Source organism: Xiphophorus hellerii, chromosome 12 (genome assembly GCF_003331165.1).
Source record: "Xiphophorus hellerii strain 12219 chromosome 12, Xiphophorus_hellerii-4.1, whole genome shotgun sequence".
In the NCBI taxonomy this organism is placed as follows: Eukaryota; Metazoa; Chordata; class Actinopteri; order Cyprinodontiformes; family Poeciliidae; genus Xiphophorus; species Xiphophorus hellerii.
Window position 1 is genome coordinate 2,734,584 of NC_045683.1, and position 17,659 is coordinate 2,752,242.

Sequence of the window (17,659 nt, forward strand, 5' to 3'; positions counted from 1 at the left end):
ATACTGAGCCCGGTTCTGGTTCTGCTGGAGGTTTCTTCCTGTTAAAGGGGAATTTTTCTTCTCCATTGTCGCCACATTCATGCTCAGAATGAGGGATTGTTGTAAAGTTGACTGTCTTCTGTCTCTGATTGCTATAAGTCAGTTACTGTGTTTCCACTGAACTAAAAGTTTAGCAAATTTTAATTGCAAAAATAGATTTGCTTAATGGAAACAAATTGATTTAGAAAAAAGTCACGTTTTTCAATAAAAAGATTTTTGTGCGAGGTTGAGCTGTTTTTTTTGGTTTGTTTTTGTTTTGGTTGTATCAAAAGAAGTAAACACTTTTCACATCACGAGTCACATGATCAACAACCGGATGATTCTACTGGCAGAGATAACAAACAAGACGACAGGAAGTGATAGGAGGTTGATGTAGAAACATGTTTCTTAGTGAGATGTCGTGTGAAAAAACGTATTCATGTGATTTTAATTGCGTTTATTATTTTATGTAAGAACTACAATTGGGAAATTGTGGGTTTTTTCAACATTAGTGGAATATTGACAAAGTTTTGGACACATTTGTAATGGAAACACAGAAAATGACTCAGTCCGCTGGGTTTCCTTTCATAGAAAACTTTTTAAACTATTCAGAATAATGAACTGAACTTTATGATAACTGGATCAATTGAATTGTATTTGTTACTGAACTGAAATGATTTTTTTTCTGCAAAGTGCCTGAAGGCATTTGTTGTAAATTGGCTCCATATTATAAACTGAATTAAATGGAATCGCATTACCTGGCTGCAATAAAACATACAAAACATTTTAAATGACACGTTTCATAGAAACCGACTGATGTTTAAGAAACGGTGCAGTGAAGGTCAACGCTGGCAAGATAGAAATATTTATTGTTTTTAAAGAGATTTTCTAATTTAAATCAAAGATCACATTTACAAGAGAGACTTTTTTGATAAGACAACAAAAACTACAAATACAGAAACAAAGCAAGCAATTAAAAAATTTACTCAATTAAATAAGTTAATAAAATATGACCTAAAAATACTGTAAAGGCTTAAACATAACTGTTAGCAACAAAGCAGACAAGAATAAAGTGATACGATTGAATTTCTGACATGTATTAGATGTAAGTGAACTAATGAGTTACTTTCAGAAACACTTAGATTTCCCAGAGTATCCTTTTATATTTAACATCAGTTTTATATTATAGTAAAGTAACAGCAGTAAAACTCCTGTGGTTGAAACCAGACAAAACCAGCAGCAAACTTAATGAAAGCCTTTCTGTGATCTCCCACCTTCAAACCAAGCACTTAAACGCATCGCCATGATTTCTTTAAATTGCGGCCAAGCTTATCTCCACAGGTTTTGGGCCTGCAGCTCTCTTCTGCAATATCCAGTCAGACGGCTGATGCCCAAAAGAAGGATTTTTATTTTAGATATTGTTATAGAAAGTTGAATTTTTTTGACGTTATGGCCGCTGCGTCAGATCTCCAAAGGAGAGTCTTCAGCTTTCTTGAGGAGACGGAATAAAGGCTTTCTTATCCACATCGCCTCTCATTAGTTTTCCAGAGATATTACGCCGTCCGAGTGAACGGCCAAGAAATATTTGGGGTAAAGTTAAGAACCGGCGGTCCATCCATCAAAACCAAAGCCTTATCAGTTCTGATGGTCTGTTCTGGCTGCAGATTGGCTTCAGTTCTGTCAAGTCAGACAGTTCAGTCCGTCTTCATCTGGATTCCAGGGAGAAGCTTGCTTTGAAGTCGGATGGTATTTTTCTGTCATGAAACCTCAGAGGAGGATCTGTGAACTGTAAAGACGCCTCGCACAATAACCGTGAACTGTTTGTCATCTCTGTTCCCGGCAGTACGTCACGCCGGCCTTTGTTATGCGGACGTGAGTTGTATCAGAACGCTCAGCAGTGTCACATTTCCTTTATTCTCTCAGAAAGTCGAGGTTTAAGTCTGATCGGTGGTTTTCAGGGCCGTAAGCGCTGCAGTTGTTGCTATTTAGTCAACAACTCAGAAAGTCGAGGCTACAGGGCAGCCAGTCCTGAATAATAAGTACAGGAGGCAGATGCAGTGAAACGCTGGAGGAACGAATATACAGTCAGATGGATACAGGAGTTCTCCTCTGATTATGTGAAAAGGTTTTGGTTTTGAGGTAAATATTAAAAAAATGCTTTTAGATGTCATTCATCAGTCGGTAGATTGTTTTATTTTGACTTACAGTGGAGTCCCACCTATTTACTGTTCAGTATTCATGGATTACCTCGGAGCGCATCTGAAATATTTGAAATAAAATGCAGCTCTGGATGATGAAATACTTGAATGCACAAACAGCCTTCCCACTCTAAGGCGTCACAAACTGGAACAAACTCCCACAAAGTCTTAAACTTTCTCCCTCAACAACTGTTAGAAAACCAGCATGAAATAAAAACGGAAATCTTGACATTAATGACTACAGAGCAGAAGTTTATAATTCTATGATTCTATATAGGATATGTATGGACTTTCAATGATTGTTTTGTGATATTAAACTGCTTCTTTAACTCACCTGCTCACAGACTACAGATGGAAACTGCTTTAAGCCAAACCTGATGCAAAGAATATTTTATTTATGTTTTTTTTTCTTTGCACATTGTTCCTGTTTTAAATAAAATAACGCACAAAACTAAACAATGATATTTGACATGCTGTTGGCTGCTGCTTATTTCACTTATAACAAGACAATCAGAAATAATTTGCTAATAGAACAAGAACTTTTTCATCAATATCAAGAAATTATCGACATAAAACAACTCATATTATTTGCTGAAGAGTTGCCTCTAAGTTAGTTTTGTCTTATTTCAAGTGTAATGAAATATTTGTAATAGAAACTAGATAAAAAATACTTGGTAAGATTCTGTGTTTTTGCAGTGTGCATAAATACTAAACATATCTTTTTAAAAATAAAATGTAAATAAAATGATTATTCCTACTCTATTTTTCAAATTTGAATCTGAAAAATGTAATTTAAGTTCAACATAGAACCTAAGGGTTAAGAAGAATTTAAGACTTAAATGTGGTTTTCAAGCAAGTATTAAAAAATTTGTTCTGTTTGTAGATTTTGTCTGAACCGGCAGCTGTTTGAATCTTCAGTTTGTTTTTTTCGTTGTGCAGAACCAGAGCTGGGCGTCGCCGGGACGCTGGACTCACTGACGCAGCAGGTGAACCAGACGGTCCGCCGCCGCCGCCGCGACGCCGGAGAAAACGACTACAACATCGAAATCCTGCTGGGAGTCGACGACTCGGTGGTTCGCTTTCATGGCAAGGAGCATGTGCAGAATTACCTCCTGACTCTGATGAACATCGTAAGTCTTTTTTATTTCAAATCAATATAATTCACCATTTTTGGATTGGAAGAAACGTGAACGAAAGATGTTATGATATCAGAAATACTTTGGAAGTCCTTGTTTCCTAAAAACTATATTTAGTACCAACCATGGAAGCTGGATTTTATTTTTGTACTATAGTTAAAGTTTCCCTCAGGCAGCTTTAAAGGACCAGGATTAAATCCAGCTGCATCTATTCAAAGGAAACGCAGCGATGGGCCTTAAACCCCAACCTGTTCCTCAGGATGGAAGGAAATAAAACACAATGTTATTAAAACAATGCCTATCCTGGTAATACTGACAGACATTAAACTGCAGAAGATCACAATGCTTACTGATGATTTTCATATTCGAGTCCTTGCTAAATTCATAAAATGAACCAAAAGGTGTAAAGTATGTGAACTCTAATGTTGAGGTGCCTAATACACAGGATGAAGTTTTAAAAGATGGATTAACAACCTAAAAACAGACTTTGAAAAGATGGATTTAGGCTTTTTGCATATCTTTCCAAGTTAAAACCACAGAACAGCTCTATATCTAATTTATAGGAAGGAAGTAAACATGACAGCACAGAAAGTTTAAAGAAAAATGAATAAATTAACAGAGTTCAGAGTTCAGATGGAGGAAAATGATTAGGTACTTTATCACTTCGATGCAACAATGCCATGGAGGTAATGGAGATGCATGTAGGAGAACATATTCAGCAATATTCAGAGTTGCCAAAGAACATCTTGTAGATCCTCAAAAACCTTTTAGACTGGTATGGGTCGGTCCTGGAGATTCTGGATGGGAATCTCCAGTCAGGAGGTCATGACCTTTATCTGCATTTAGTTTAGGTTGTGCAGCAGGACAATAATCCAAAGCACATCAGGGCCCCCCCCTTTTTTCTTTTCCTCCAAAAAACAAAATCAGGGTTTTGCTGTGGCTTAGTCAAAGTATGGACTTGAATCCAGTTGAAATGCATTGGGATGACCTGGATTACCCTCCAATGAGGCTGAATCGAGACAAACTGTCCCACGCGGCGAAGGTTAGCTCACCAGTTTAGCAGACTGGAGTCGCTATTCAGTTGTTAAGTATTTCAGTATTGACCCAAACCTATCACAACATAAGCATTTCAGATCAGTCAGTACCAATAGTTATTGATTAGTTTTTTGTTTTGAATACCTGAATAACTGGTAGTGAGGCTTTTCCTGTTCTATCCACAGTTTCCTCTTCACACCGTTTATTTCTAAGCAGTTACAAAGCAGAGAGGAGAAACCTGAAACTGCTGCTGCGCAAGCTACTCAACAGGCTGTTGCTAGGTAACCAGATATTGAGTGAGTTGCTAGATTACCAAGAGTGAGTGAGTTAGTTGATGCCGCCAAACTTGATTAGACAGAAGCCTTTCCTCTGCCTACATTTCCCATAATGCTGTGCGGTTCTAGATCAGAGTTCAGTGAATATTCTATTGAATATTGAATATTCTCAGATGTATTGTCTATTCATATTGATCACGTCTATTGCGATATATATTGTTATTGATTTATTATCCAGTGCCTTGTGTGGGTAGTTTTATTTTCCATCATAAAGAAAAATATACTTAAAATCATAATTTCAAAACTAAATTCTGTATTTACTCTGGTTATGTTGCATTGTGTTTCTGTGTTTGATATGATGTAAAGCACTTTGAAATGCCTTGCTGCTGAAATGTGCTATACAAATAAAATCTGATTGATTGATTGATGAATGCAGTATGAAAGGCAGTGCAGTGGTTCATGCAGGGCGTAGCAGGCTGCAGTCCTGAGTGTCCATGTCACTGGCTGATGCTTCAGACGCTGAGGCACTTTGAGCAGCATCACTGTCAGACGCAGCATCAGGCCTGACACACGTCAGCCTCCGCGCTCCTGATGCCGCCAGAGTTCTTCTCCAGAGTTCTCCACCTCCGTGTTTTCACTAAGCTTCGTCATCTAAAAGTTTAACTTATTTTTATCTTACAGTCATTATGCATCTGAGCTGAAAGGAAAAATGACACTATGTCTAGATCAGGGGTTCTCAACCTGCAACTCCGGAGCTGAATGTGGCCCTTTAGACCGTCCATTGTGGCTCTTAATGACTTTATCCAAAAATGCTAAAGACTTGAGCATTGTTCTAAGGCAGGGGTGTGAAGCTCAGTTTCATTTTGGGCCACATCAACATCGTGGATGTTGTCAAAAGGCCGGTTGTTCCAGAAAGCATTGATAAAACCCATAAACAAACTAAATAACCAGCTGTCTCTGCATTCAGTAAATTCTTCATTGAACATCTTTTACCACTGATCAGTCCTTCTAGGATATCGTGATTGTTTTTTGGATTTTATTTTAATCACAATCACTGATTTTGTGAAGCTAACTTACAAATATTTGCAGTTTTTCAGATATTTGCGCTTATATCCAACTGTAAATGTGACTTTTTGTTACTGACCACATCATTCACAGTTGGAAAGTCAGACATAACAAAACAATCTAAACCAATTTAAAACAAATGGTAAAATGAAACTTCAGTGCAAACACAAAGTTAACCTGCAAGTACACAGAAAGTTATTTAGTGCTTTAAAACAAACTTCAGTGAAGAAAGAAAATAAAAACTGTCTAAAAGTTACTGAGCAGTGTGAAGTGTTTCAGCGTTCACATAATTCTCTGTTTGAGACATTTTTTCACATTAGAAGTACAAGCTCTAACATTTCATTAACTTTTTATTACTTTTCCAAATCTGGGGTCCTTAAAATGAGAAAGATGATTATTGAAGTCATGTTTTTAATGTCACTGAATTGCCCGTCTCTATTTAAAGCGCTGCTTGTTAGGACTCCTGCTGTGGGTGGCTTTGAAATCGTCTGACTAATCACTTCTGGGACAAAGTTATTAATACGTTTAAAAGTCAGTTTTATAACAGAAAAATACAATTTAAACAAACAAGATGCTATGAGACGAAAGCGTTTGAGATTCATTCTTACAGTTTAAAACATTGAAAACGTTCCACTATTGTTGCTGTTGCAGAAAAGTTGTTCACATAACGTATTGATGTGAACTAAGTAATTCTCTGTAGGCCATTCCAATAATATGCTTTATGTAATATTAATGCGTTAACGTTGACAACGCTTGTAGTAACATGAATGATGCCTCTGGTTGAGGATCATCTGGACGTTTTGGTTACTTGAAACATCCATTACTAATGTGAACCTGATTTAGCCAGAATCACAAACTTTGAGTGACGTGTTGTGATCCAGGAAGCTGCAGTTGTGACGACGTTACTGAGGCCTGGCAGCGGAAAACTCAGGGGAGTTGCTTGAATCCATGAGGAGGAAGTGTTTTGGGGGCCAAGGAGGGAGTAAACCCAGCACATGAACAGGTCAAACACAAAAATCATGAGAGCAATGAAAGAGATTCTGGATTTCCACCGGAAAATACGGTTGATAATCTGACAGGGAGGTCGAGATGGAGAGAGCGCAGAAGTAGGGAGAGATAATTAGGCATGGCACAGGTGGGCTGAATAAAACTGATTAGGTGAATTGAATGGGCACCTGAAAACATGAAAGAGGTTCAGGCATGGCAGAAACATTAATTATTACACATTTCCAATCTTTGTGTTATGAGTGACTCACTTGGAGTTTTCAGTCGTTGCTTCATCTAATAAAAGAAGATGGTTTTAGTTTAGTGGGCATCTTGGTTGCTTCTCTGACTAATGCTCTCATTATCCGGCCAGTCAGTTTGGGTTTGCAGCTGTCATACGCCCTCCATTGGATTGAAACGCAGAACCTGACCGAAACTTCTCCACATCTTTCTCCCTCACATGTCTGCTATGATGTTTGTTATCCATGTTGTTTATAAGTAATTAGTAACACCGGCTTTCATTCATTAACTTTAATCCCTTTTTTTTTTTCTTTTTTTTTTTTACATAGAAAAGTTCTGACCGGAACCTTTGTATTTTTTTTCTGTTTCTGGTACAGCCGTAAATCTGATGCACAATCAATATCCACAAACAACAACAATGGACAACTAAGCTGCTTCTCTGGCCCACTGGCCGTTAATTTTTGCTTTCAAAATGACCTGATTGATTGCTGGGAAAGACTATTGTTGTGTTCAAGTTGCGCTAAAAGTAATTGGCATATTAACAAAGCTATTCAAGCCTAAAATCTCAATGCTAAACATGTAGCAGCAGCAGAGCCACTAACGCTAATGTCAGCGCACACAGTCGACATTTTTTAAGAAGTTTCATGAGTAATCAGGAGTTCCTGAAACATTTTTGCTCCAATCTGATGGTTGAATAACCTAAATAACAGATTGAAAACAGTAAATATTTTTGTTGTTGAGCTCATATGTCTGTTTATTCAATTATTTATAAGCAAAAAGGTTTTTTAAAATAAAACGTCGCTTCTTTTGTCTGTGTAGTTTTCTATTAAAATGTTTAAAATGAACATGTAACATGTTTGGAAGAAAAGCTTCTTAGTCTACCCCTTCTCTCAAAAGCCAATTTTTCTATACCATAAGTAACTAAGCATTAAAAAATTACTGACCTACAGGTGATGTAATTCTGGCAGTGACTGCTGAATTTGATATGTGCTGAGATTCTCCCAGATGTATTTTCAATGTTTTAATTAACTAGACTGCACAATTAACTTGATAAAAAATTTTTTTTATCAAAACCTACCACTAATAATTAGTAATTGGGTATAAACTGAAGCCATTTGGTTGCACTGGGTTTTGGTTTTGGATATCTGGGTAAACAGGACTAACCACAAATGCCCGTCACACCAGGGCCGTCCGACTTGAGTCTGCAATGTTAAAAATGGTTCTGGTTCTCGACCAGATTGTTTTGTCCCAAAGCTGGATCCTCTGGATCCAAAACCAGAATGCTAATCCCAGTTTAGCTGCCTATAGTCCCAGACTGTCCCTGTTTTGGCTCCAACCTGAGTGTCTGACTGTTGCCTCTTGATCCCAACACCACAATGCTAATCCCAATTTTGTTGCCTTACAGTCCTTGACTGTTTCTAAAGTCTCTCTGCAGAGAGATAAACTGGACACAATGTGCCTGCAAGTGTCAAGATTTCTCTTATTTACAGGAATTACAGCACACGTAGTGGCACAAATCCCTCTGCTTCCCATATGGAGGATCGGTTTACAGTCTATTTCCAAATTATAAACAGTTTTCTGGGTAGATTCCACACAGCATCACATAGCAGAGTCACAGTCTATTGCAGAGACCAGCAGTGGTTTGGATGACCTGTGCAAATACAACAAAACAACATTTTCTAATGCCTTTTGATAATTTATGATCACTTGTAAAATAAACATTATGTTCACTTTGCCCTCAGAACCAACCTGAGGAACATGCTGAGAATAATGAGTACTTGAGAGTTGCTACTGTGCCACTTTTCAAAAACACCTGAACGAAATGAGCGGCTCTTTATCAGGTTTCTCCAAACTCTGATGTCATGCTGAGGAAATAATTTAGCCATTTGATTCAGGAGTGTTGTTGTTGGAAACCGCTGCACCACAATTTTCAGATTGCAAGACTACGACTCTGACAACTGAGGCTTCTGAAGGGTTCGACTTTTAAAACCGTTTCCTCTGACATGTCAATCCATTTTTACACCAGTTTATTTAGCTTTAGTGTTACGACTGGGGTCGTTAAATCTGATTATGCAAACGAGTGTTCGGGTGCCTGCTTGTGATTGGTGCCTGGAGGACGACGGGGGACGTCCGATTGGTGGCTTCCCGGATGCGACGAGTATAAAAGCTGCTGACCTGGACTTCCTGGAGGATCCCTCCTCTGCTCAGCTCAACCGGCCACACTGTTTGTTTTGTTTGTTAAACATCTTGGTTTGGAGTTTGTAGGAGTGAGCTGCCATTTATGTTATCTTAGTTCTTTCCTGTTTTGTTAGTTAGGGAGGTAAGTTTTTGTCATTTGGTTTATTTATTTTCAGTTAGGTAAGTTGATTATTTTTCAGATAGTTTCTTTTGTTTGTTGATTTGGCACTAGCTCCTTCTGAAGTTATATGCTCCATTTTTGTCATATCTAAATCAAAGACATACATATATATATATTTTAATGAATATCACTGTACCATGTTTAACTTTGTGTGTGTTGGCTGCTTGGGATGGGATGAGGAGGGACCTTTCATGTTATGATCTGGCCACCCCTAGACGGGTCGCAACACTTAGACATTTTACAACAAATTAATCCAGTTAGGAGTGAATCTATTGGAGCGTTTTAATCTCCTCCAGAAGTCACGCTGTTGTGACTAATTACCATCTAAACAGATGAGTTCTCGGTGGTAATAACCGATTGTCTGAGTGTCCACCGCTCTGTGCTTCAAACTCACATCGACTCAAAGTGAGATAATTGGCCATCCAAACACAAAGGAGGCTTCAATCAGATTCCTAACAACCTCAGTTCAGATCCTCTCTGAGCTGGTGTCGTGGACGCCGCTCCCCCCCGGGCAGGGTCATTTCACCGAGATGCTTCTCATGGTAATTTGACAATCGACTGAGGCTATCGCTGGTCTCAGGGGGGCTGGTTGGACATGCAGCATTAGCTTGTCAAGTTGTCAGAAGCGTTTCAGGAATACCTCACGACTGCAGGGAGAAATTGGCTATGTGCTGCAATGTCTCTGTAGTGTGGGTTTAATGAGACGTGCTTGTTCAGACGGAAGATGAGGATAAATGCTCTGAAGCGCTGCTGCTGGTACTTTCTGGCTCCACAAGCCACATCTGTTTCTCAGCAACAAGTTGGCTGGAGATGAAGCCCTTCCTGCAGCGCAGCGCGGCAGAGGGCTGCAGATAATGGCATGCAGATACTCTGAGATGCTTTTGCACCTTTTGAAACCGCGTCACCAGAGCCCAATAATTAGTATAGAGGATGGAAAACATCACAGAAACAAATCTAACACGTCTTCCATGTGAAGGTGCACGCCGCGCTGCAGCGGGGGATGGTTGGGGGTTCTGGGTGTTGTCCTCCAGCAGAGATCCCTGCAGCCTGGCATCTCCGTCTGGCCTCTGCTCTCTGATTACTGGGATTGACAGGAACGTTCAGCTGGTCTGGATCTCTTTGATCTCAGCGTTTGCCTTATTCCCCCTCTCTGATCCTCACTCTGCTCACCTTCACGTTCCCACAGCTCTGTCTCTCCACTCCTCCTTCCTCCTGTCCTAAATTGTGCATTTATGTTTATATTTGTAGCAATTCTATCTGAAGAACTATTCTCCTTCCCTCTGGGTTTTTTCTTTCTACCCACTAGAAAGTGGGTAGAAAGTGGGTACAATTCACTCCCCTTACCCTCTCTGTTATCTTCCTATATGTTTTCCTTTCATCCTCCTCGTCTTCCTCCTGTTATACATTCTTTATTCCTCATCATATTTCTGGTTCCTTTTCCTCCAATTCTCTTTGATATTTCATGCTAATTAACACGGACTCTCTTTTTTAAGGCATACTGTATGTGTTTAACTAGAGAGAATCACAGCTAATTGAAGCATTAAAAGAGCCTGTATGTTTGCACAGGCGTCTCAGGCTTTTTGTGTTTATCAGCCATTTGTCAACATGTTGCTTGAATTTATTTTAGTGCAGCGGGAAATGAGGTGATCCTTTAGTTTCCATCCATTGTTATAAATGGGACTCTGTAGGAAAGTGAAATGTCTCTGATAATCCCTCAAATATCAAATATAATTTAAATATAATTTTACTTCCTGATTTAACACCTTGAAATTGGGCCTCTGTCTCTTTAAGAAACTCCTGCTCTTTCTGCAGCTCTGCCTTCAGAAAGTCATCACAGCATGGCTCCTCTATTAAGCTTTAGCAACATTTTTACCAGCGTTGCTCTGAGTAGTAGCTCAGCAGTTCCACCAGATGTTTGCTAATTGCTGCTGGCTAGTCTGAAGGAGCTGCGCCACGAAGGCGGCGCCAGGTCCATCCAGACTGAATGGTTGCCATGGTGATTAAAGGATTTCTCAAACATGCATGAAAGAATCAAGGCAACACTCCTGGTCTGTTTCTGATGAGGAAATACTGTAACTTTATAACATGATGGAAAGCTAAAAAATGTCAGTTTTACATGATACTGTCCCTTTAACAGAAATAAATTACTAAAATGTTTTTAAATACAGAAAATGGCCTGGAGGATTATGGGGGAAACTGCTGACTTCACATCGTTGAAGCTGCTTATTCACAGAATGCTGTATCTGGAGAAATATCAATAAGAAAGTTGAGAGGAAGGAAAAAATGTGGCAGGAGTCTTAAAGGAATCATGAAGCAAAGCAAAGAGGTAGCGGGAGACTCAATCGATGGGCAGGAGTCAGAACATGTTACCTGGGCTGGACCTTTGCTCAGCACTTTAAACTTCTTGTTTTGGATAAAAATACTCACCACATTTCATTTGGAATAGTTTTAGTTACATTTTATAACGGTTTTATTTCTTTTCTTCTCTTTTTAACCCATTTGGCTGACAGAGTCGTGCATCCTTCCTGTTTCTGGAATCTTCTCTGTCTTTTAGTTTGCAGATGGTGAAGGCGAAGCCGCTTCGGTCTTTGTTGCTGAGATAAAAAAAATACACCGACGGCGTTTCTGAGCCATCAGTTCTCCCTCTCATGGAGTCAAGAGGTCGATAAGAGCTTCATATTTGCCTCACATCTTTCAGGAAAGTGTCGGAGGGGAAGGTTATTACACATCCCTCGCTTTTCGTGACAGGCTTCAAAGAAAATGAAGCCTGTCACGAAGCGAAGATCCATTATCTGTCCAAACATGAGCTCCAAGCAGCACTTCCCTCTGAGAAAAGGAGTAAAACGTCTGGAGTTTAGTATTTATAGTTGGAGGGGAAAAACTCTGTTTGAATTGGCTTTTTATGAAGTGCATTATCAACTGATTGGCAACCAGGTTTGATGAACACTTTGTCACAATTTTTAGTAAAATGAAGAAAACCAGAAATTATGTTTTGGTTCTTGTGAATTTTCAATCATGTCAACATTCTTTCTAATTTAATAATGTGATATTGACTCATCCTTACAAGCCCCTTTAGAAAAGCTGTCTTCAAGTTTTAGATGTGTATTTATGGGAATGTTTGTGTCATGATTTGCGGTGGAGGAGGTGGTGAGGATGACGCGGAGGACCCAGGTTGGAGTGAAAGAATGATAATTTTAATGATGAATCAGGCAAACAATCCAGGCTGCACAGGCGAGCGACAGCAACAGTTCTCATACTGGGAGCAACTGACATGACAATAGACAAACTTGACCGCAGACAAGATGAGACAGATTAGACGAGGACCCGACAAGGAACAAGAAACACTGGTGGGATTAAATACACAGAGGGTAGTCAGGGAAACGAGACACAGCTGGGAACAATCAAGGGGTAGACGGGACAACACGGAGACTCAATTAACTGAAAACGACACAGAAACCTAAATTAACACAGAGAAAAACCCAAATCCTCACAGTTTGACCATTCTTGCAGAAAAGCATTTCTGAGGTCGGACGCTGATGTTGAACGACTTGGACTGACTCAGTCTCCACATTTATCTGGCCAAAGATGAAAAATCTCACTTTCATTTTTTCCATGTGGACCATGTTTTCTACTGTCATGTAGGAACTAAAGGGAGAATAATAAAAAACAATACAATAATCACAATAATATTTTAGTTTTCATTCTTTAAAGTTGTGGTTTCTCACTGAATGGTTTAGTCAGAATATCCAAAGCATCATGTTGTTGTTAGTGTTTGCTGTGTGAATCACTTAAAGGAAGCAGATTGTACAGGTAAGTCCAATGTTCAAAACCCCAGCAGATTTTCATTTTACCAATCCTCATATCTTATATTGACAATTATTAGTGATCAGACTTGAAATTTGTGCAATTCCAATGAATTACATTCCAATGATTTATAAGACAACAAACCATCCAGTTCAAATCCAGAATGATGCTGTCGGTTCGATCCAGTAATATAGAAAAAATCAAAGTAGATCACATGTATTTTATTTTCAACTTATCGAACACTGGAGACAAGTTCAGGTTATTGTTCCAAATGGTGAAATAGTTTTGGATCTAAGAGATTAGGTCGAGTCGCTGACCTTGCAGCCGTCACTTCTCCTGGATGATGATGTAACAATTGGATCTAGTAGATGATCTGTGATGAGATGGAAAGATTAGGGTGATGGAAAGGAGGCCTTCTAAGTTTACCCCAGAGGATAAATCAATAAAAAAAAGAAAACAAAGGAAACATGCAAAAATCTGTTTAGCAGTTCCTGATTGCTGTAATGATGATTATTAATTGAAAAGTATATTAAAAATCTTTATCATGAAGTTTATTTTAATAAAAATGTAAATTAAAAAGTTATCAAAGTGATTTTGTTTTTAGAGGTGGCTGGCCAATTTCCTATTTAAAACAAGCTGCAGTTGGATAAAAATAATTAATTAATTCTGTGCTTAATTATATATAATCATGGTTAATAATCAGGCTTTATGTTTTTAGTTTAGTGCATCTATTCAACAAAAATAATACCTTCAGGTGAGTGTTTTAAACTATCCTCATTAAAACTCTCATCTTAGTTTTCTGAACTCTAAAACAGAATCAGTTAACTCAGCTGCTTCTTCATCTGTTTTCACAACAGTGGAAGTTATTAATGCATCAGATGACTTTACAGCTGTAAAGACATTTATCATATTTTTTAAAAATGATTGCTGCTACCTAATAGCCATGGCATGATAACTAATAATAACTATGTTTGCATCCACAGCATGCTGTAGATCCATACGGGGTGTTTGCAAATCGTATTATTTTTCTGCTGGAACAGCCTCCATTGGTCTAATTTTAGACTCCAAAACAGATTTTGGAGCCTCTTTGTTGGGATTTTTTTCCATTTTCAGAGAGAGTGGAGGATTGTTGACATCCTCCCTCCATGTTGCTCACAGACAGGATGAGATGAGGTCAGCACAGAAAACCTGACCCGTTCTTCCCCTCTGAACCTCCTTAATGGAGCGACCTGATGCTGATGGTCTCCTACAAACTGCTGGAGGAGAGAAAAATGTCTCCAATGGAGGGAGTGGGAGTAGGAGTTAACTAAAGGAAGAAAGTCTGAGGGCGTTTTGACGGTCCTCTTAAAGAGACAGCAGACCAATTTCAAGGCCTTAAATTGTGAAGCCAAATTTCTTTTAAGTCATGTTTGATATATATGGAGCATTTTTATAACAACTGACGGTAACAGTTACTGAATTGGACTATAAAATGGCACTATGTGCCTTGAATATACATAACACCGACCCTTTAATTAAATGTGAATCGTAAAGAAGACCAAAGAAATGTTAATAATGCTAAAAAACATGACTTACAATTCTTTTGACTAACCTTTTACCCAAGGTCTTGATTTTTCTCCAAATGTTGTTTCTGTGAAGATTATCTCCACCTACTATAACAACATATTATGGCATTTTCACTAACTTTAACCCACATGGATGGAGATTTTATTAAAAGCAGAAGAAAGAAAGTAGTGAAACAAATATTCAGTTTCGTATTCTAAGCTGGAAACTTGTAACATTTCACCACGTTTTCTCCTTCATCTTCCTCTGACATAGAAAGAGCTTCTGTGTTTGCTGCCTGCTAGGATTTGGTTGATGGAGTTAAAATCCTAAAGATTGTTGATAAATGTTACCCACACAGCCCACGTGAAACCAGCTAAAGCATTTCTCCTTTTGTAAAACAGAACACAGCTCTACCGCGTAGTTAGTTTTGCACTCCTTAGAACATGAAAGATCAACAAAACGTTTTTTTTTTCCTCTCCTTGATCCATTTGACGCAAATACCAGCTGTGGCTAGCGTTCTGCTGAACAGGACAAATGGCTGTTAGAAAAAAAATAATTTTGTGTTGCAGAGAAAAGCCTCAGCTTCTTGAGGAAAAAGTGTAACAGCATGACGTATTAGACATATTAGATTTGAGAAAAATCCACAGTAAATTCATGCTTAAAATTTATTTAAATTGTTGAACAATATTTTCAACAAGTAAGACTAATGTATTTCCTAATGTATTTTAATCTGTTTTTAGTTTATTTGACATGTTCAAATGTTATAGATTTAACTGATAAAAAATCAGAGGAATAACCCTTTACATTTGAAAGTCAGTTTTAATTGTTTAGTTTAACAATGTTCAGAACCAACTGATGACCAGACCCAAATGCTGAAGCTGGGGAGACATTCAAGTTCTGCTAGAGCCCTAATATTCACTGACTGTAAACAAAAACAAATCTAATTTTTGAGTTTCAGTCTGGCCTCCAAAACTCCCTTAGCTGTAAGTTTTGTTGCGTTCACCTTTGTGGTGCTTAATGATTTCATATTTATCATTTGAAAGTCACTTTGACCTGCAGCCCGACTGCAAGCGACTATAAATACAGAGGAAATTACTCCAAAGAGACACAAATGGGCCATAAAAGCTGATATCTGGTGACTCTGTGTGTGTTTTCCACTGGATGGATGCGAGCTTTAGTGACTGTAGAGTTTGCTGCATTGATTAGACCTTCAGCTCTTCCCTGCTTTCCTCCTTCTGAGACACTTATTGTTTGTGTGTTGGTGTGCTTCAACTGCTTGCATACAAAGTGAGATTGAACGCATGCGGTTCACAGAGAGGGAATGAACTCTGCTGTAGCTGCGAGGAAGTGCTTTAGAAACTGCAGCATTAGCGTTTCGGGCGATAATGCTGATTGGTGGTATCTTTTAGATCTGGAGGAGCAGCTGACAGTAGAGCTTTCAGAGTTTAATCTGTCTCCCCCAGCCATGTCTCCAGTCACATTCAGGAAAATTGTCTCATCAGAAATGTGAAGTTTTAAGGGCAGAAGACGGCGTATGGATTTGCTGGTTGGTGCTGCAGCACTCGAGTCGATGAGGGACAAAAACTGCTCTGAGGACAGTCAGATGGAGAAGATTTAGTGAGAAATCACTGGGCCGGAAAAAATGAAACGCTGAGTGGCGGCGGCGCTCTGGGAGGCGGAGAGCGGTACTAGATGTTGATTTATTCACAGACTTGATCGCTGCTCAACTTACAGTCAATCATTTTTCTGCACAGCACGGCTGAACTGCGACCGGCAACCAATCTGTCAACAAACGTCTCATCTCCATGTTTCCACTCGTTGCGTTATATGACATCTCTGCAAATCTTAATATTGGAGGATCAATATGCTGTAAATATGATGTGCACTCTGGTTCAGTTATTAGATCAATACACAACTTTTCCCTAAACAAAATCATGTAACTTTTCACATTATCTTGAAAAACAATAAGGTTTCTTCTCTACATAAATGTACAAACATCCAGCGGGGCGCTCAGCGGGAGCGTCCTGATTTGGAAGTAATTTGGTGTTCATGCAGACCAACAATGGATATGCAGATGTTTGGATTAGCAAGAAGCTGGCGTGTGTAGAGAGGCACCAGAGGGCAGAAGTGGTGGCGTCGGGGGGGCAGAAGTGGTGGCACCAGAGGGCAGAAGTGGTGGCGTCGGGGGGCAGAAGTGGTGGCGTCAGAGGGCAGAAGTGGTGGCGTCGGGGGGCAGAAGTTGTGGCGTCGGGGGGCAGAAGTGGTGGCGTCAGAGGGCAGAAGTTGTGGCGTCGGGGGGCAGAAGTGGTGGCGTCAGAGGGCAGAAGTGGTGGCGTCGGGGGGCAGAAGTGGTGGCGTCGGGGGGCAGAAGTGGTGGCGTCGGGGGGCAGAAGTTGTGGTGTCGGGGGGCAGAAGTTGTGGCGTCGGGGGGCAGATGTCACTGCGACTCCACTCCGACTCTCATCACCCTGATGGGGTTGTGGGCTTGAAGGCCAGCCGTTACTGAACCCTGGACTCCTTTACACACGTTTCCCCACCGGCTTTTACTCTGGTTGCTCGTTACGTTTCCTGCTGGGATGAAACAGGAGATGAACAGGAACTGATCCGGTTTGTTGTGGTGAAGAAAAAGCTCAGTGTACCAGTCCGTTTACATTCCAGCCCTCAGCTATATGGTGATGAGGATCTGGATACAAGTAGGGCTGAAATGATTAATCTGATTAATCGTGATGACTTGGGATTACTCCAAATAATCGTCAACTAATTTAGTAATGGATTACTTGATGTGTTTTCCAGACACTGAGCCTCTGTCTCTTTAAGAAGTTCCAACACTTCATTTTTCAGAAAGTCATCACATCAACATTCCTCTTTGAAAGGGGCAATATTGTCTGTTTTCTGGGCACAAAGTGTCAATTTATAGCACAATCAAGTAATTATGTTTATCTTCAGTTGTTACAAAAATGCGTAATCTGTCAAATATGACTTAAAATAAATCTGACTGCG

The 17,659-nt window shown here is 39.4% G+C and overlaps 1 protein-coding gene across 2 annotated transcripts in view; it reads left to right on the forward strand.

Annotated features, from left to right (window-relative positions):
* adamts3 (ADAM metallopeptidase with thrombospondin type 1 motif, 3) overlaps positions 1-17,659 on the forward strand; it is a 157,264-nt gene that overhangs the window by 60,299 nt on the left and 79,306 nt on the right. For both annotated transcript variants that reach the window (XM_032578401.1, XM_032578402.1), the window contains exon 5: positions 3,156-3,346. In XM_032578401.1, coding sequence (XP_032434292.1) covers positions 3,156-3,346 — 191 coding nt within the window. The remainder of the gene's footprint in view (positions 1-3,155; positions 3,347-17,659) is intronic.